The sequence below is a fragment of the Dermochelys coriacea genome, chromosome 5 (assembly GCF_009764565.3).
Source record: "Dermochelys coriacea isolate rDerCor1 chromosome 5, rDerCor1.pri.v4, whole genome shotgun sequence".
NCBI lineage: Eukaryota > Metazoa > Chordata > Testudines > Dermochelyidae > Dermochelys > Dermochelys coriacea.
Genome location: NC_050072.1, coordinates 96,245,435 through 96,265,790, shown reverse-complemented (window position 1 = coordinate 96,265,790; position 20,356 = coordinate 96,245,435). Strand labels below are relative to the sequence as shown.

The 20,356-nt window shown below is 39.7% G+C and overlaps 1 protein-coding gene across 1 annotated transcript in view; it reads right to left on the bottom strand.

The window, feature by feature from the left end:
• The window catches only part of LOC119855696 (guanine nucleotide-binding protein G(q) subunit alpha), a 226,856-nt gene that overhangs the window by 67,802 nt on the left and 138,698 nt on the right, over positions 1 to 20,356 (bottom strand). Inside the window, exon 3 of the mRNA XM_038402282.2 lies at positions 14,055 to 14,209. Within this exon, the coding sequence (XP_038258210.1) occupies positions 14,055 to 14,209 (155 nt within the window). The remainder of the gene's footprint in view (positions 1 to 14,054; positions 14,210 to 20,356) is intronic.

Here is a 20,356-nt window from a genome sequence, read left to right as displayed (position 1 = left end):
ACAACAACTGTGCTTCTAAAATAGATATTTTCTTCATTTATTAATTTCTCAATTTACAACAGTAAAAATGACCTTTATATTTGGAATTTCCTGGCAACTGGCATTAGGCCCAGTGCAAAGCCAGAAAAACCACAGCTACCTCGGAGAAGTAGTATAGTGCACAGCTAGCAGAAGCAGCAACTCTGTACACAATTTAGGTCAAAACTACATGGCACTGGGAGTGTATCATTTACTGAGACTTGTTTTATTTGGATTAAATATATTATAGTTAAGGCCTCTCATCATATTGCACTTATTCAGCTAAGCATGTAACAAAACAGACAAAATGGCAAATTGCATACCGTTACTTTAAAATACGATCACATAGGTCTGAGTAAATTAATCTTACAGACCAAATTTAAAAAGTTGATTATAGCTGCAGTTTGTTTTATAGAAATGAATTTGAGTATTTGTTGAGGTAATTTTCAGTGGAGTTGCTACAGTGATAGGCACAAGGTGCATTAGCAAGGTATGTGTGTGTAACAAGCTCCTGGCAATACCTCTCTGCTGACATCAGGAAAAAACAGGTACAGTATCATAGCTTACTTGGGATCTGCACGCTGACAAGGAACATAAAGGCACCTGTTGTTTTCTGGTCAGTGTTAAAAAGGGGTGGCTTTTTAAAATAAAAGCAAGCATTTAAGTCCCAATCCTGAAAGGACTTATACTGAAAGACTACAGAGCCATAATGCTGTTAGTGATACCTTTGAAATACACAGGACTCCAAAAGTACTACTTGCCTAGTGTTACAACCTAAGTGGAAAGAGTGGAGTAATGCCAAGCTAACTATTTTAACATTCTTAACTTTGGAATAAAACCACAATGGTTCTGATGAGGGCTGCCAACCCTCCTGGTTTGGCTGGGACGTTCCTGTCATCGGGCTCTATCTCCTGGAGGCTACTGACACCAATTCAGAAGATTTTAGGCCATAAATGTCCAGCGGCACAAGACAGGCTCCCAACCTGCCCTTGCTCTGTGCCGCTCCCAGAAGCAGCTGGGTTGTCTGGCAGTGGCTCCTAGGAGGAGGCGCAGCCAGGCTCTCTATGTGCTGCCCCAACCCTGAGCACTGACTCCACAGCTCCCATTGGCTGGGAACAGGGAACTGCAGCCAATGGGAGCTCCGAGGGCAGTGCTTGCAGCAGGTGCAGAGCTGCCTGTGAACCTAGGAGCTGCAGCTGGATATGCGGCCGCTTCTGGGAGCAGCCTGAGGTAAGCGCTGTCTGTCTGGAGCCTGCAATCCAAACCCCTCCCGCACCCCAACCCCCTGCCCCAGCCCCCTCCCTCAATCAAACTCCCTCCCAGAGCCTGCACCCTGAACCCCCTGCCCCAGATCGGAACCCGCTCTCACACCCAAACTCCCTCCCAGAGTCTGCACCCCAAACCCCATCTCACAGCCCAACACCTTGCCCCAGGCTCAGCCCAGAGCCCCGCCCACACTCCAAACCCCTGGGCCCCACCCCCCAGCCCAGAGCCTGCACCCCAGTGAAACTGCAGTGAGGATGGGGGAGAGCGAGAGACGGAGGAAGGGGGGCTGGAGTGAGTGGGGGTGGGGCCTCAGAAAAGGGGTGGGGAAGGGGCATGGTCTTGGGGAAGGGGCGAGGCTCAGGCAAGGCAAAGGTGTTTGAGTTTGTGTGATTAGACAGTCGGCAACCCTAGTTCTGACCAACCTCTGTGTGCTGCTCTTCACGAAGGCAAGCACAATCTCTTTCATCTTGACCTTGTAACCAATAACTCATTCTGTCCTGATACATTTTCCCAAAGTTTAGTTACTCTCCAAGGCACCAGTCAGTGCCTGTTCTCAGCTAACAGTATCCAAGATTAATTTCTAATTGTGTTAACTAAAAAAGAGATTTTTTGACACAACAGAATTAGAGAGAAGAAATCATAAAAGAAAAGTAAAATAATACCCTTGCTTAAATAAATAGTATAGCAGGCTCCACTAAGCAGACCCCAAGAAAGCAACAGAATATTGAGATATTATATATAGCAACAGTTTCCAAATTGTGGTTGATCAACCAGTGGTGCATTCAGAGCACTTGCTAGCAGTCCTTGGGGAACTGGCCTGTCTTTCTCCTTGTTCCCGTGAAATATGGATACGTGGAGGAGGAGCCAGCCTAGCTGCATCTACTATTGACTGCTGCTGTGAAGGAAGAAATCAGGAAACAAGACCTATCCTCCGAGTTAGCAGTTTTTAATGAAACTGCAGTTGGTGGAAGACTGTTTACAACTGAAGGCTAACAGGGAACAAGACAGGTGGGCAACATGTCCAAGAGCAACAGAGAAAGGGGGTTACGTGACTTATTAAGTCTTTTCCAAAAAGCACAAACATCATAATTAAAAATGGCTAAAATGCAAACCAACTTTACTCCTATTACTTTACCATGTAAGCAAGTGCCACAAGAATGTGGTATAATCACAAATGTGAGGGAAAGGGACCTCAGGTGTTCATGACTGAGAGGGGAAGTGTCTATTAGTATGATATTTATTGTGTGTATTTGGATAGCACTCAGAAGCCAGGGTCCTATTGTGCAGTGCTCTATGAAGAAGTGGGCCACACAATGAACACATTTAAGAAACTTTGTCGTATGCAAAACCACGCATTTTTGGTCTCATACTTTGAGCTGCAAGCCTCACTCTGTCCACTCTAAGTCCAAGAAACATGTCATTTGTCCTTGCCAGCTAAAATTCCTTCTCATTTACATGCAATACTCTCTTTGTTGTCCCAAAGTCTATAATCTTCATAACCAAAGTTAAAAGCTATGTGCGTTAGGTCACCTTCTGAAAACAGGGCTGACCAAAACTAATTTTAGTCTAGTTTGGATGTCTCAAGTGTCTGGAATGATTTCAAGGGTAAGGATGTGAATCTGTCATGGAGGTCACGGAAGCCACGGATTCCGTGACTTTCAGTGACTTCTGCAGTGGCCAGCACCAGCAGTTTGAGTGTGTGAGAGGGGGCTCAGGGCTAGGGGAGGGGTTTGGTGGGGTACTTGCCTGAAGTGGAGGGGGGCGGTCTCCACGCTGTGCGCTACTGTCGCCGGCAGGACCTGCTCCTGTAGCTCCCATTGGCTGCGGTTCCTGGCCAATGGGAGCTGCGGAAGCTGGCACTTGTGGTAGGAGCTGTGGAGGAGCCTCTGCCCTGGCTCCTGTCTCCGCTGCCCAGGAGCTGCAGGGATGGGGAGCCAGGTAGGGAACCCTGCCAACCTTCCCTTCCCCAGCACCAGCAGGAGTCCCGGGCTGTGCACTGCAGCCTGCCCTCCTCTCCCCCAGCATCTGCACTGCCCCCTCCAGAGCAAACCCCCCTCGCCCAAATTTTAGTCACGGTAGGTATTTTTAGTAAAAGTCATGGGCAGGTCACAGGCCTGTGAATTTTTGTTTATGGCCCGTGACCTGTCCATGACTTTTACTAAAAATATCCATGACTAAAACCTAGCCTTAGTCATTGCTATTTAAAAAAATATATTTTCACATTTTTGGGATGGGCTGGGTTTTTTTTTTGTTTGTTTGTTTTTTTGCAAGTAATCAAACAGTCCAGTAGGATAAGAAAAAAATACTTCCACCTTCGCCAGGGAACAATTCTGCAAGTTGAGTTTCTATAATTTCAAACTAAAATTGGCATATAGATTTTGTAGAACTCTATGCCAAGAAAATGCACTAAGATCTGGGGGGGGGAGATAAGAAAAAAGAAAGAGCATTCTTAGAGCCATGACTTCTATTGAACTGCAACACTTCTTACTGTCTCCAAAGTGGTGGATGAGTCAGGGTGGATTTGATTTAAATCACTAGTCAGGAAGACTCTATTTAATCATAGTTTTCTACATAAAAGTGCATTCTTGTTGGTTGTTATAACCTTAATACCTAGTCTTCACAATTCAGAGATAGATGTAGGTTTCATTATTTGAAGGTAAAACACACTATACATTTTTAAACAGTGATTTATTCTGAAAACTTTTCAGATTAGTTTTACAGCTATATCAGAAAATGAATGATTGTTTGGTTATTTCATTTACAGAAGGTAATTGAAGCAGATATTTATGAAGTCATTGGGAGATGAACTATCTCCAATTCAACAGGTTAATCATTAATATTTGGAGGATTTTCTTGCCATGCTGAATTAGGAGGAGAACATCACCAGACAGACATTTAAATTGTTTTATTTAACTAAAACAAAAACGTTAAGTATTTAGGATTTTTTTCTTCAATGGCAAACATAACATTTTAACAAAACAAGTGTATGTCTCTCACTTCTCACATTTATCTCCAGACTTCTTCTTCTTGTCCAGATCTATTCCGTCCCCCCAACAATCTTCTATTCATTAAACTTTTGAAAACGTTTCACTTTTAGAGACAGGTACGGGATTGACTCTGTGTACACAAATTTGCAGAGGGACAATAGAATTGAGGTCTGTTATTTCTCACCTCTTTATATTATTTATTTATTTAAAACATTTTTGCTGTTAACGAGCACGTTACCTCTGGAGACACAAATCCACAGTTTGAGAACAGCAAAACTAAGCATCTGTGATGGTATCTTCTAGACTGAGCACTGAGTCCCATTGGGTAGATGGAAAGATTAACCTAAATAATCTCTACAGAAGCCTGTGGAACCCCATAATATTGGGTCCCTAATCCATGAACTATTGGAACTCATTTACAAAACTTTTCTTAAACATTATATTAATATATTGTCTCATACTATAGAATTAGAATTTATAATCCCTATTCCATGATAAGATATCTTTGGACTATAACGTATCTTAATTAAAACTATCTTTAAATAAGTTTTTCCTCAAAAAGCATTTTATCAAAAAAATCCTATTTAAATAAAAAAAAATTATCGATTTTTATCCACCCTGGGATGAGATAGCTGTGATGAATCCAGTTGGCAATAAGAGCCCAATAAGTGTTCCAAAGCACAGACCTGCAAGGCTAATGGAGCAAGAAGTACCTAGCTGAATTTCATTAGCATAATGATACGTCTTATGAACATGTGATAAATTCTTGAGGCAGGCTGCATTTGAAACTTGTTGCTGATGAGACAGAATTGTATACTACCACTTTCGGAGTAAATTATAAGTATGACTAGAACCACTGGAGGACAGTTCAAGACTAACCACCAAAATTAATCTCCAAAGCAACAAAACAAACCTGCTGAGATATCCACTGTCAGGAAAAGGGTCAATCTAAAGTTAGCAGGAATTTGTTCTTTTATGTCTGGCCAAGTCTCTGCCATGACTTGCTATGACGTAGTCAGGAAATTAGGTGACCTTTTTTGTCTAATGGAAAAGAGAAAGCTTGCCCAGGAGATGTCAGAATAACTATTCACCACATACTGTGTCACAGGTTAGGTTTACCAGCAACATTCTACATGTAAGCACGTTCATGTATGTCCAAAGGTAAAGCCAGGGGGCTGAATTTTTCCAAATACAATGGTTGGAGCTACACTGGAGTAGTAATAGTGGACATTTTCATCTTATTCCCAACCTAATGTTCTGTGGATGAAATGCAAATACAAATCTCCAAAAATTGCACCAGTTCACAGGCACAAATCTCCACATTAATTCCCAGAACAAAGTCTTCACAAATAATCTCTCTCATGCACACACAAGACACACTCTAAATAACAATAAAACCCTTTGTCTAACCAGAGATTCTGAATAAGGCTGCCTGAAAAATAGAGAGCAAACAATTTAATTGACCTCCCCATGCTCCTGTCTTTTGGGGATCTAGCTGCAATAGAGCTGAGACTGGAGCCACCCTAGTTTTGGGTTTGCAAAACCAAACTCTGGCGGATGAAACCAGCACTGTCCTGCAATCTATTGCAAAACAATAAGCAGTGATTTTTTATTGTTATTGTAATAATTTTTTATGCTAGTTGATGTATGATTTCAAGGAAAACTCTTTCTAAACAATTGTGAATGTATGTACATTTTACATGCCTTAAAGCATACACAAGCAAGTATTTCTTGGAGAAATGTCCCATTTTAAAAGCTGATGTAGTGGGATTTTTCTAACCTCTAGGATTGATGCCAACAAAACTGAGATAAGTATCCTCTGGGTAATGTCTCAGTAACGCTGTTTTATGTATGCAGTGAAGTAAATGGAATTGATTTTCAGTGTATTAAAACAAGCTGTGAACAAAGCTATAATGTAAACAAGTATTATCTGCATCATTACAGCTTTTATCAACTTGGAAAGGTTCATATTCCTGGGGCTTCATGCCATTATTGAAAAGTTAACAGGCAAGTTTGAGAAAGCTGTTAGGGTTTCCAGAATATATCTAACATAAATCTAAAAAGAATGCAATAAACCTCTTGGTTGTGTGTGTAGAGTGGAAGGTGAAGGAGGAGAACAAGGGTGTATTGTTTGTTTTAGTCCTATCCCATCCAAGCCCTGCCCAACTGCCTTTCTCAACTTGGACTTTTCTACAAGAGTACTTCCAGGCAACCAGCAACAAGTCTGAAAAAGCAAATAATCAGAACCAAAGAAGTTTCCACAAAATTTCAAAACTCTGTTATTTGGGATGGGAAATGAGGCTGAAAAATTAATCAGGTAGCAAAGTAAATTCAGAAGTATAAAGTACACACTGCATAATTATCGTTTTACTCCCTTCCCTTCAGAAGTTTTTGAATTTCTCTCTTAATGTTTTCTATAGCACCCTATTTTCTAAGTACATTCCAGTTTCCATGTTTCTTTAAACATTCTTTGTTTACATAAATAAGTTTATTACATGGAGAATCAGTTACAAGTATTATTATTAAAAGTAGGAGAGAGAGAGAGATCACATATATGTGTGTGTGTGTGTGTGTGTGTGTGTGTGTGTGTGTGTGTGTGTGTGTGTGAGAGAGAGAGAGAGAGAGAGAGAGCACGAGTGTGTGCAAGCTATTTTCCTCTGACTATCCTATCTCAATGGAAGGCTATAGACTGTGTGTTCCTTGGGGCAAGGGCCTGACATTTTTATTTGCCTGCAAAGCTATATGCATACCTATCTTGTTGAATAAATATTATATAAATAACAGCAGCATCTTCTCCAACACTGCAGCATGAGTAAATATCTAACAATTTGCTGGAACAAATGATTAAACAATCAATTTGTAAGCACCTGGAGGATAAAAGGGTAATAAGGAATGGCCAGCATGGATTTGTCAAGAGCAAATTATGCCAAACCAACCCAATTTCTTTCTATGACATGGTTACTGGCCTAGTGGACAGGGGGAAGCAATAGGCATGACATATCTTCCTTTTAGTAAGACTTTAGTCCCACATGACAGTCTCATAAGCAAATTAAGGAAATATCTAGATAAAATTAGTATAAAGTGGGTGCACAATTGGTTGAAAGACCATGTTCAAAGAGTAATTATCAATAGTTTGTTGTCAAACTGGGAAGGCATAACTGGTGGGGTCCTGCAGAGGTTAATATTGGGTCTGGTATTATTCAATATTTTAACTGAATAATGGAGTGGAGATTATAAAATCTGCAGAGGACACCAAGATGGGAAGGGTTGCAAGCACTTTGGCGCATAGGATTAGAATTCAAAATGACCGTGACAAATTGAAGAAACAGTCTGAAATCAACACAATGAAATTCAATAAAGACAAGTGCAAAGTACTTCACTTAGGAAGGAAAAATTCAAATGCACTAAGTGGGGATCTGGGGTTTACAGTGGATCATAAATTTAATGAGTCAACAATGTGATACAGTTGTGAAAAAGGCTAATATCACACTGGAGTGTATTTACAGGAGTGTTGTATCTAAGACACAGGAGATAACTGTCCCATGTTACTCAGCCCTAGTGAGACCTCAGCTGAAGTATTGTGTCCCATTCTGGGTGCCACACTTTAGGAATGATGTGGACAAAAGGGAGAGAGTCCAGAGGACAGCAACAACAATGATAAAAGGTTTAGAAAACCTGACCTATGAGGGAAGGTTAAAAAAACTGGGCATGTTTAGTCTTAAGAAAAGAAGACTGAGGGGGGACCTGATAACAGTCTTGAAATATGTTAAGGGCTGTTATAAAGAGGACAGTGATCAGTTTTTTTCCATGTCCACTGAAGGTAGGTGGGCTTAATCTGCAGCAAGGGAGATTTAGGTTAGATATTAGGAAAAACTTTCTCACCTTCACCACTATTGAAGAAGAGGGCCACTTTTTAATACTACCATATGAATAACAATTACTAAAACATTGTAGTTAAGAGGCTAACTTTAATTTTATTGAGAGACAAAGTAGGGTAATATCTCCTACTAGACCAACTTCTGTTGGTGAAAGAGCCAAGCGTTTGAGCTTACATAAAGCTTGTCTCTTTCACCAACAGAAGTTGGTCCAATAAAAGATATTACTTCACACATCTTGTCTCTCAGAATACAAATTGAAATTTCTCTTGAAAGGGAGACAGACATATTACTGTCTTAAGGTTAATTAATATATTATATCAAGTCATCTTAATGTTGTTAATTGGCTGCTGGAGTGTTTCTACAGGTTTAGAAGACTTCTTTTGGTGGCCTGAAGGGTAGGGTTCAGTCCTGGAGCCGCCATCAACATTGGCCTACCTCTGAATTCAATATGAGTGGGGCATTAATCCATGTAGCAGCCAGAAACCTGTGAGGTGGGAGGGACCAGAAAGAATTTTTCCTTTTAACAGACGGAAGAGTTGAAGGGGCTTCATATTTATCAGGTATCTGCTAACAGAAGCTACAAAAGGCGAAGCTGCTGAGCAGAATCCAGGACAAACTACCTACCCTGCCTTTTCCCCGTGGTCAGACTGAAAAGAAAAATATAGTGTTGTTATTCTACCTTTTTTTGGCTACAACCCAAACTCTGCCAACTTTGATGCCACCCATAGTAGACTGTGCATTTCTTTTTTTAGTTAAGCCCTGGAACAAGCTGCCTAGTGAGGCTGTAGAATCTCCATCAATGGAGGTTTTTAAGAACATGTTAGAGAAATATCTGTCAGGAATGGTCTAGTTCTGTGGCTCTCAAACATCTGTACAGGTGACCCCTTTCACATAGCAAGTCTCTGAGTGTGACACCCCTTATAAATTAAAAACACTTTTTTATTTATTTAACACCATTATAAATGCTGAAGGCAAAGCAGGGTTTAGGGTGAAGGTTGACAGCTTGCCATGTAATAACCTCGCGACCCCCTGAGGGGTCCTGATCCCGAGTTTGAGAACCCCTGGTCTAGTTATTATATAGTCCTGCCTTGAGTGCAGGGGACTGGACTACATGTCTATGATTCTATAATATTATTGTCACTCTCCTTTTCTGCACGTTTTGAGTGGCAGTAAAATAGTCAGCATGTTGATATTATATTGTTTTAATTAAGGTTAAGAGTCAACACTCCATGCAATGAAAAGGGGCAGTTCACACCTCTCAAAGCCACAGCGTTTCAGCCTGTCTGGAGACTCAGGAACACATTGCTGTACCAATTTACATCTGGCTTATATGCTGAATGATATCTTTGGAGCCTAAGGGGTTAGAGGTTTAATTTTTTTTAATTGAAATTTAGACACTGGAACACAAAATATAACAGAAAGAGTACTGACTTGCTGAACTGCTGCTAACAGGAACTATTTGACCCCAAATTCAATAGGTGTTTGGGAAGTGATATGTAGCTTCTCAAGCAGACAATTGTCCTTCATCTTAATTTTGTTCTCTGGCTATTGTGTTTCTGATCAACTTGCCAAATCTTGTGTGAGCTGTGAGTGTGCAGATGTTGAACAGGTGGCTGCGGATCAGAAGGCAAGTGAGAAGATGTGGGAAGTTGGACGGACAGAACATGATGGGATAAATTAGAAAAAAGAAATAGGATTTTGAAAGAGAACTTTTTTTGTGTTGTGAGAAGTGAGGGATGAGGAAGTATAGAGGAAGAGGTACAGAAGACAATATATGGTAAGAAAAGAAGGAGAAACATAAGGTAGTAGAAGGAATAGAGGGAAAAAATAAGAGTCTTACTGTAACACGGTGGCTTGTCCCTGGGCTAGAGAGCCTTGGACAAGCCAGCCCGGACTACAAGATAAATTTCACCTAGGATGAAGTGGGTAATCCAACATACACAGCAGCAGGAATCTGCCGGAGAAGGATGTGTGCAGGACCGGCTCTAGGCACCAGCAAAGCAAGCACGTCCAGGGACGGCATTCCGGCCACCCCCTTTTCTTTTTTGTTGCTTGGGCAGTTGTGCTCTCGGAGCTTGGGGCGCCAAAAAACCTAGAGCTGGCCCTGAATGTGCATGTGTGTGTGCACATGCCCTCGCACTTCAGAGAAGTACCTGAGACTGACAGAGGCAGGAGGCCTGGTATTAAGTTTAGGAAACTCAAGGAACAGAAAAATGTAGAGTTGGAATTGAGATAAAACTGTGTTTGTTTTGGACTTCTGAAGTTTTATGTTTGATGAGTTCTGTTGCCAGCCTGGAGAAGAAGAAATGAAAGGACTGTATACTGAGAATGCAGTTAGAATTTTTTGACTGTTTAAAAAGGGCCCTGCTAAGAGGGCAGCCACCGGGCTACACTGACACTAAAAACATCCCAGGAAAATATATATTATTGTCTGTTACAGGAAAATAAAGAGAGGAATAAGTGGAGAGAAGCAAGCAAGGGGATGAAGGTAGAATAAAAGCATGGGAGACATAGTAAGTTACATTTTGAAAAATATAGGAAATAAAATTGTGATTGTCAATATGTGGCAATCAAATCTAATACCACTGTTCTATTCCTGTAGGCTAGCATTTTCAAAGCAGTTTGAGAGAATTTGGTGCTCAACTCCTGTTGAAAGTCAATGAGAATTGGGCACTTAACTTTCTTTGGAAGTCCCAGCATTAAATTTCAGGAAGTTTTGTTCTGGATTCTTTGTCACACAGGTATCTTTCTCCCTGGCTAGTGACTCCCCAGGCTAATGGCAGCTGAATATATTTTTCAGTCCTAAATGACTACATTATAATTTTTCAAAAAGCAAAAGTTAGTTTGGTTTATAATATTTGGTTTTCTTGTCTCCATATTTTATTTTCAAATAGACTTATCAGATATATATGATGTGTATAAAAATATAGAGACTCATTTCTGACATTTGATTGCTTATTATTAAATTAAATGTTGTAATTAATCCATAATGTGGACTAGAAGCTTTTAATATTAAAAAATTGCACACTATAGTAAATAAAAATTACTCTTGTTATAAAATGGCAACATTTTGAGGTTAAAAAAAATTCGCTACTGTGAATGCAAATAACTATTTTTTATAGGGAAATGTACTAGAAATTTGCTATTGTGATTGTATAATAAACTCCATCACACTACTGTTTATATTACCCAAGGGAGCTATTATGGTGAGTGCTGTGAATGATTTCTTGGAACCATAAATGATCCTGCTAAATCTAAGCAGCTCAGTTGAATTCTGTCTGAGGTAGTATTGAACCACAAAGCATGATGAGATTCTCCAAACTCACTTCTCCCTTTCCATTTTTTTCATGCTACCATTAAAAAAACAACTTCAATTAAAAAAAACTGTATTAAAAGTTATGTATGGAGTTTGACTTATAGTCTCTTTGCTTTTGTGGTTCCAATTTAAAGACTGGGCTCTGCCCATTTCACCTTGCTGGTCTTCTCAGCACTGTAACAGCACAAAAAAGCAAACAATCAACCTAGCAAGTCCCTAAAATTTACTTTCCTCATACTTCAACTCTCAAGGATGTAACTAATATAAAATTTCCCTTACAATTTTGCTAGTTTAAAAAAATGTATGATTGTTCAGACTATTGGTAAATGAAACATAATACTATGCATTTTCGGGTAGGAGGGTTTCTTTGGGCCCTGTATGCCACTATCCACTACACAAGAGCAATACAAGCTCTCTACTGACTGAGGGAGAATTCCCCCCAGTCCAGGCACTGTGTAGGACAACAAGTCCCATTCTGGCAGGAGTGCTAAGGGTGGGAGGGGCATACCAGGAGTAGAAGGGGGTGATGTCATAGCGCAAACCACTACAGCTACTCTGGGTAGCTCCAAGTTGCAAAGATGCCTATAGGCAATCAAGGCAGGTTGCCGTAACTTAGAGTAGCTCCCCAAATGCTTACATTATATTAAGGAGGTACTATATTGTTGTCTTGAGACAGAGATACAGGTAGGTGCTGGACAGGTTTCCTCATGCTTCTATTGCAAATGAATCTCAATCAAGACCTTTTTTACACCTCCTATGGCCCAATACAACTCAAATTTAAATAAATGGGTCTTCCCATTGACTTCAGTGAGTGCTGAATTGTGCCCTTAGTTCCATTCTGGGCATCTCTTGAAGAGGAGCCTCCATTTATGCCAAACTGGTGGCTTTGCCATCTGAACAGAGAGAGGCTGGAATGAGATGATCCATTTCATTTGTCACTCTAATGGACAGGCTCAATCCAGAAAAAAACTGATACCATGTGGAGGCTATGTGATTTTTTGCAACAACTCAAATGATCAGAAAAATATGCTAATTAAAGTTACTTTTAATGAAATCACCAAGTAGTTGAGTCTTGGGCAAGAATTTCCTGTCTCACCAGAAGAGTTTTACCTCAGCTACCTCATTAGAATAACAGTACAGTCAGACTTCTTGGAGCTGGCCTGCAGACTGTCCTCAAACTCCAACTGTAAACCTCCACAGCAGTATTTTATGACACTTGTGACTAAAAAAATACAAGCAGAAAAGGATTCCAGGCCAAGGTTAACCAGATTAATACTTCGGTGTTGATTTATAACATCAAGAATTCAACTTGCAATACTTTTAGAGGCAGATTTAACTAAAGATTCTTTAAAGATTGCTTTCTCTTTTCCAGTTAACTGAACTGAAGTTTCTTATATTGTGCTAAGAGTGGCAAGTATTTTGCGCTCCCTTTTAAAATTGAATTTAGTTTTCAATTAAGAGCTGGCCTTCCTGATAGATATTTTGCTTTGGTTTCAGGTCCAGTTTGTTCTTCCTGCTGCTTCCAACAATTTTCATAAAAACATAAGTCACAGTTGCACAAACACAAGAACATTAACAAGCTATCAGGCATCTTTTAACAATCAGTTTCCCTTTCGTTAACATAAATATTATACAACCAAGTGCACTGACACCAAAAGAAGTATTACATCAGCTTAAGTTTGTCACTTCCCCATCATCAGAACTTCAAAACAACGCTCAGTTATATTGAAGAAAGCAATAAAAAAGCAGCGAAGACAGGAATCAAGTGAAGGGATGCTATTCTTATCAACTCTTAAGTTTCAACCACTGAATTTCAGAACTTCATCTCTACTTGAGTTACTTTCTGTACACACACCCATGTGTGCACATTTGGCCCAAAAGAGGTGTCCAAGGCTGTCCCTCTGCCCGGTCAGAGGCTGAGGGCTTGTCTTCATTACTGGAGTAAGTCAACCTAAGTTAAGTTACTCCAACTATGTGAATAATGTAGCTGGAGTCGACATAACTTAGGTCGACTTCCCCCAGTGTCTTCACTGTGCTGAGTCGATGGGAGATGCTCTCCGGTCAACTTCCCTTACTCTTCTCGGAGAGCTGGAGTACCAGGGTCGACTGGAGAGCGCTCTGCCGATTTAGCAGGTCTTCACTAGACCCGCTAGTTGATCCCTGCTGCATCGATTGCAGCAGCGTTGATCTCCCCATAGTAGAGACCAGCCCTTAGATATTCAAAGGATCCCAAGGGCATGAATACAATATATACAAACTAATCATTATAATGGTAAAAGATTTCTATTAACAACTCTTATTACAGCTTTTTATATTATAATGGATGCTTGTTTTGGGAAAACTACACTACAGCACTAGCAATAAATGAGATCCATCCCCTCTAACTTTACCTTTTGTAATTCAATGTACAAAGCATGTGCTGGTGTATATGTACATTGTATGTCCCTACACATGCTTATATTATTGGTACATGTAGACACAAACATTACAAGCTACTCTAAAACATAACCAGAATTTTATTTTAAATTAGAAAGTACACAAAAAATAAGAAATATCCAATTATCCATATCCATATCCATGTATACTTACTATTTAGTTGAGTCTGACAGCTGATACTCCCGCCGTCTGTCATAACACTCTTGGATCCCAGGGTCATTCCATAAACTCTTTATTGCATCTACGTAGGGATTCTCAAATGCTGATACCTTCTCTATATCAACTTCTCGAACTAACTGTGCATGGGCCTAATTCAAAACAAACAAAACAATAACTTTCACCCTATTTTCTGTATTTGCAGATACCTCATACACAGTGTACTTAAGCTGTAAAATTGACATTTACAAATTGGCTATTTCATTATTTTTCTCAGACTTATATGAGATTTGACAAATCCACTTTGTTTTGATATAAGAGATACTGGATATACTTCCTTGCTAGGTGAATACATATCTGAATACCTTGAGAAATACTAGATTAGAGGAAAAGCTGAGCTAGGAGCCACTGCAGTTGGGAGAAATGGTGTCATGTGGGGTGTGGAGGGATGCAGGAGAAAGCTGGAAGGGGTCCCAGGGAATGAGAAGGGAGAGAAGGTCTTCATCCACATAGAGATTTCTGTACATTTTATATGGATCAACATATCATTTAGTTTCATGCCGCTAGAGACAGGCAAAAAGACATCCTATTTTGACACATCTAGTAAGCAGCTGAACCCATGCTATCTGGAAAATGTGTACCAGGGATGGGCCCATGCCAGATCAAGTAATCCATATTCATATGAAGATGAGCATTTTATAAGTATCTGCATTCAAACAAATGAATTTGGTGGTTGGAGACAGTAAGAAATGTTGAACTGGTAACTCAGAGTAAATGGTGAATGAGTATAGATAACAGTGGTGTGTGAAGATGGAGAATGATGACTAAGGAAGCATCCACACTAGAAAAGAAAAGGTGGTTTTGATGTTAACATGTGATAAAATCCTAGTGTGGACAAGGCAGTTATTGTTTTAACAAAGGTTATCAGATCAATGCAAGCACTATTAAAGCTACATTGGTAACCTGTATTAAAATGGCAAGGAGTCCTGTGGCACCTTATAGACTAACAGACGTATTGGAGCATAAGCTTTCGTGGGTGAATACCCACTTCATCGGATGCACTGAATACTCACTTCGTCGGATGACATGCATCCGACGAAGTGGGTATTCACCCATGAAAGGCACCCAATAAGGTGCCACAGGACTCTTTGCTGCTTTTATAGATCCAGACTAACTACTCTTCTGATACTGTGTTAAAATGATAGTGTTTTGTCCACACTCGGATTTAACCACCTGTTAGTGAACATGTGATAAAAATCCAAACATCATTTTTCCTAATGAAAAAAAAAAAGGTTTTAAGGGGTTGTCCACACAATAACTGGAACTAAAAGAATCAAATCCATTGCAAGTTATTATTCCGTTGCAAGCTTCTGGGTGGGCGGACACTCTTACTGCAAAATAAGTGTGTCCTATTTCAATTATTTAAGCCAATAAACTGTTACCATTTGCACAATAAAATATATTTAGTAAGTCAAATTTTCAAAGTAAGTTCTATTTGCACTTTTATCTTACAGTTTTCCCAGGTGCAGTCTTGCTGTATATAAAACTAAGATTAAAAAAAAAATCAATAACCAGTTTACAAACTCAGTAGATTTAGACACTGAGGGAAAAAAGTACAGTTGCCTTTTACCGTTCAAAGAGATCCCCTAAAACGGGGACCGTGATTCTATAGCAAAACCTGGCTAAAACGAGTACTGAAAGAATAAGCACAAATTGGATGTCTAGAAATGCTCTCTAACTACAGGTCAAACAATATTATATTGCAAACTACGGAGATTCTTTAAAGCACCCCTTAAGATAGGGAGTTGCCTCCTGGAAGTGATCTTTAGAGCAGATGTCAATATTTTAAACGTGATTAAAACATGTTGGCAAGGAACTACAAGAAAAACCCAGCAGAATCATTTGTAAGTTCATAGATACTAAGGTCAGAAGGGACCATTCTGATCATCTAGTCCGACCTCCTGCACAACGCAGGCCACAGAATCTCACCCACCCACTCCTATGAAAAACTTCACCTATGTCTGAGCTATTGAAGTCCTCAAATCGTGGTTTAAAGGAGCAGAGAATCCTCCCTCAAGTGACCCGTGCCCCCATGCTACAGAGGAAGGTGAAAAACCTTCAGGGCCTCTTCCAATCTGCCCTGGAGGAAAATTCCTTCCCGACCCCAAATATGGTGATCAGCTAAACCCTGAGCATATGGGCAAGATTCACCAGCCAGATACTACAGAAAATTCTTTCCTGGGTAACTCAGATCCCATCCAACTAATATCCCATCTCAGGGGATTAGGCCTATTTACTCTGAATATTTAAAGATCAATTAATTACCAAAATCACATTATCCCATCATACCATCTCCTCCATAAACTTATCGAGTAGAATCTTAAAGCCAGATAGATCTTTTGCCCCCACTCCTTCCCTTGGAAGGCTATTCCAAAACTTCACTCCACCGATGGTTAGAAACCTTCGTCTAATTTCAAGTCTAAATTTCCTGGAGGCCAGTTTATACCCATTTGTTCTTGTGTCCACATTGGTGCTGAGCTTAAATAATTCCTCTCCCTCTCCTGTATTTATCCCTCTGATATATTTATAGAGAGCAATCATATCTCCCCTCAACCTTCTTTTAGTTAGGCTAAACAAGCCAAGCTCCTTAAGTCTCCTTTCATAAGACAAGTTTTCCATTCCTCGGATCATCCTAGTAGCCCTTCTCTGTACCTGCTCCAGTTTGAATTCATCCTTTTTAAACATGGGAGACTAGAACTGCACACATATTCCAGGTGAGGTCTCACCAGTGCCTTGTATAATGGTACTAAAACCTCCTTATCCCAACTGGAAATACCTCTCCTGATGCATCCCAAAACCGCATTAGCTTTTTTCACAGCCATATCACATTGGCGGCTCCTAGTCATCCTATGATCAACCAATACTCCAAGGTCCTTCTCCTCTTCTGTTCCCATGTCTAGTTTATATTCCAGGCATGGAAATGTGTCCCTGTCCCTTATTTAAATATTCCAGTTAGCTTATTGTGCTGTGACAGGATCAGTTCTATAGTTTTCTGAAATGTATCTCCTCTGTATCACACATATTTAACTTAGAATTCCTAGGAGAAAGGAAATAATGCTTACTTCATGCTTGACAACTATCTTCTATTCAAGCAGAAAACACAGACTCCGATTTCAGTTTGGAAAACCAATAAAATTATTAAAATATTTAATTTAATTTTAATAAAATATTTTAATTTTTAAAATTTCTTGTGTGTTCAAGTAAGGTCTAAAATGTGGATACCATGCAGCCAGCAAAAAATAAATACTGTCAGTTACACAGTATCCTGTGTACTAAGTTATTCTTAAAATAGGTATTTTACAGTCTGCTTTGATATCCATGAGGCTGAAGGAAGGAGAGAGAATATGTTATTCTAGAGTGAAAAGGCAACCATATGACTGAGAAGAAAATTCAAAACATCAAGAAAGAGAGATTATACCATTGTGTTTCAGCACATATTTAATACATTAAATATTCACTTATTCAGAGGAAAAATTTGCTTAATACAGAACAAGTTATTTCCACTTTTTTCAATTAACCATGTATGTTCTGAGGATACTACAGGATATAGATACCATGAAACTAATTATGGTGTTTGTCATTATATAGCAATAAAATTATGGCAAAACATACAATTTGTATATTATCAGGATCCATGAGCTGCAAGCTCCAAAGAGTGTTTTCTGGCATATTGTATCCATCTTTTCCCACAACAGGCATTTGTAACAAATTAAAGAAAGCTTTTAAATTCAGCCAATAAATAACAAGAGACAGCATTCTACTAAATATGTACCATAGCTCTTGTGAAACAGTACAGACACATTTCTAGGACAAATCCTTTATCCAGTCCCAACTGGGTATGAAGCATCAGCAAAGGTTGTCAGATGAGCTAGTCAGAAATAGCGCAACAGAATATATATAAAAAGGACCATCAATGTATCAGCCAATAATTGCACACTCTACCACCTGTATGTCTGGCAGCCACTGACAGTGAATACACTCTTACTAGCTATTGAAGTGGTGGTTCTGTCCCCAAAACCTTGGGACACCTACAGATTGTCTAGGTATGACTTTGCTAAGTAGTCCAAAATAACAATCTTGCAACAGAATTGTGCATTCCTTACACATCCAGAATTCCCACTGAAATCAAAAGGAGTTTTGGTGCCCAAAGAAATACAGAGTTGGGCACTGTGACAGGGCGCTGAGCAGGAACTGCTGAGCCAGCCCTCTGTCACTTCATGTCCAATTAAGGGAGGTGAATTGGAGCTGGTTAGACCACATGGCCCTAATTGGGAAAGCAGGGACAGCTGCTGCCTAATTAGTCTGGGGCTGTATAAAGGCCTCAGGAGAAGGCAGGGTGGAGGAGAGGGAAGCAGGAAGAAAGGGAAAGGCAGGGAGGTAGCGTGTCCCTTCCTGACAAAGTGCTACTTGTATGATAAAAAGTTGGTGGGAGCACAACCTGTGAATAAACTGCCCTGGTGGTTACTGAACCCAGGGTCTCCAAGTGACTTTATCAGCCCAGGAGCAGAAGCCAAGTGGGCCCTGCAACACCCTGTTACAGGCACCAAGATTCATCAGCAAAAGTTACTCAAAACCTTGTAATTTTGTATTGGGGTAGGAAGAGATTTGCAGGTTTTGTTCTTACCAAAAATGCTATTCAAGCCAAAACATCCTCTTAAAACATCAGAATCATTTCTTCTATTTAAAGGAAGGGAGATACTCTCTTGTTTCCTAGTTCTAAAAATCTCAGTTTCCTCTTTCTTTATCCTAAGCTGAATCATACAGTAGTAATGAGCTTCAGCTTTGAAGGATGCTGAGTTTTAGGAGAATACTGTTCTCCAAATACTGTCCTTAAGAATTAGCTAACATCTGAAAGACATTAATAGTGACATTTTGATGGTTCAGCCCACTGAATCGCATAGGGTTAGAATAATTTTATTTTATTTATTTGAAAGAGAAAAAAGGACAAGCGTCATAGTGACATGAAAGACAAACTGCAAGACTTCTTTTTATTTCTCAACAAACCCATATACAATACTGTTCTGTACAGTCAGTTCAACTGAAAGGATAAGTTATTAACTACACTGCTTTTAGATAGTTCCACTTAAGAGTTTTCAGCTGTCATTTTTAGTCAAACTAAAATATTAGGAAGCAATGTTTGCTGCTTTCCCCCACTCCCTCATGAAATGTATTTTGTTTACATTTTAGGATTATTAGAATGTAACTGTTTAGTTCTGCTGTAGTTGGGTCTGATTATGCAACTCCTATGTACACTGAATACTCCAAGTTCATAAGAGTAATCTCATTGATTTCATTAGTTGATTCATTTAAGTGCTACTTAGTGAGCTGCAAGGGTCTTTTCAACAAAAATCCTCCGCAGGATATTGAAATCCTATCTGCACTTATACCAATAATAGAATCACAGAAGTGTAGGACTGGAAGGGACCTCCATAGGTCATATTGTCCAGTCCCCAGTACTCAAGACAGGGCTAAGTAATAACTAGACTATTCCTGACAGGTGTTTGTCTAACCTGTTCTTAAAAACCTCCAATGATGGAGATGCAACAACATCCCTAGGCAATTAGTTCCAGGCTTAAATCCCCTGACAGGAAATTTTTCCTTATGCCCAATATAAACCTCCTTTGCTGTAATTTAAGCCCATTGCTTCTTGTCCTATCCTCAGAGGATAACAACAACAATTTTTCACCCTCTTGGTTGTAACACCTCTTATAAACTTGAAAACAGTTATCATGTCTCCCCTAAGTCTTCTCTTCTCCAGTCTAAACAAACCCAATTTTTTCAAAATTTTTCATAAGTCATGGTTTCTAGATTTTTAATAATTTTTTGTTGCTCTCCTCTGGACTTTCTCCAGGTTGTCCAGATCATTTTGAATTCTAATCCTATCTTCCAAAGCATTCGTAAACCCTCCCAGTTTGGTACTGTCTGCAAACTTTATAAGTGTATTCTCTATGCCATTATCTAAATCACTGATGAAGATATTGAACAGAACCAGACCCAGGACTGATCCCTGTGGGACCCCACTAAATATGCCCTTGACTGTGAACCACTGATGATTACTCTCAGGTAGCGGTTTTCCAGACAGTTATGCACCCACCTTATAGTAGCTCCATCTAGGCTATATTTCTAGGTTGTTTATGAGAAGGTCATGCTAGACAGTATCAAAAGTCTTACTCAAGTCAAGATATACCACATCTACCGCTTACTCCCCCATCTGCAAGGCTTGTTACTCTGTCAAAGAC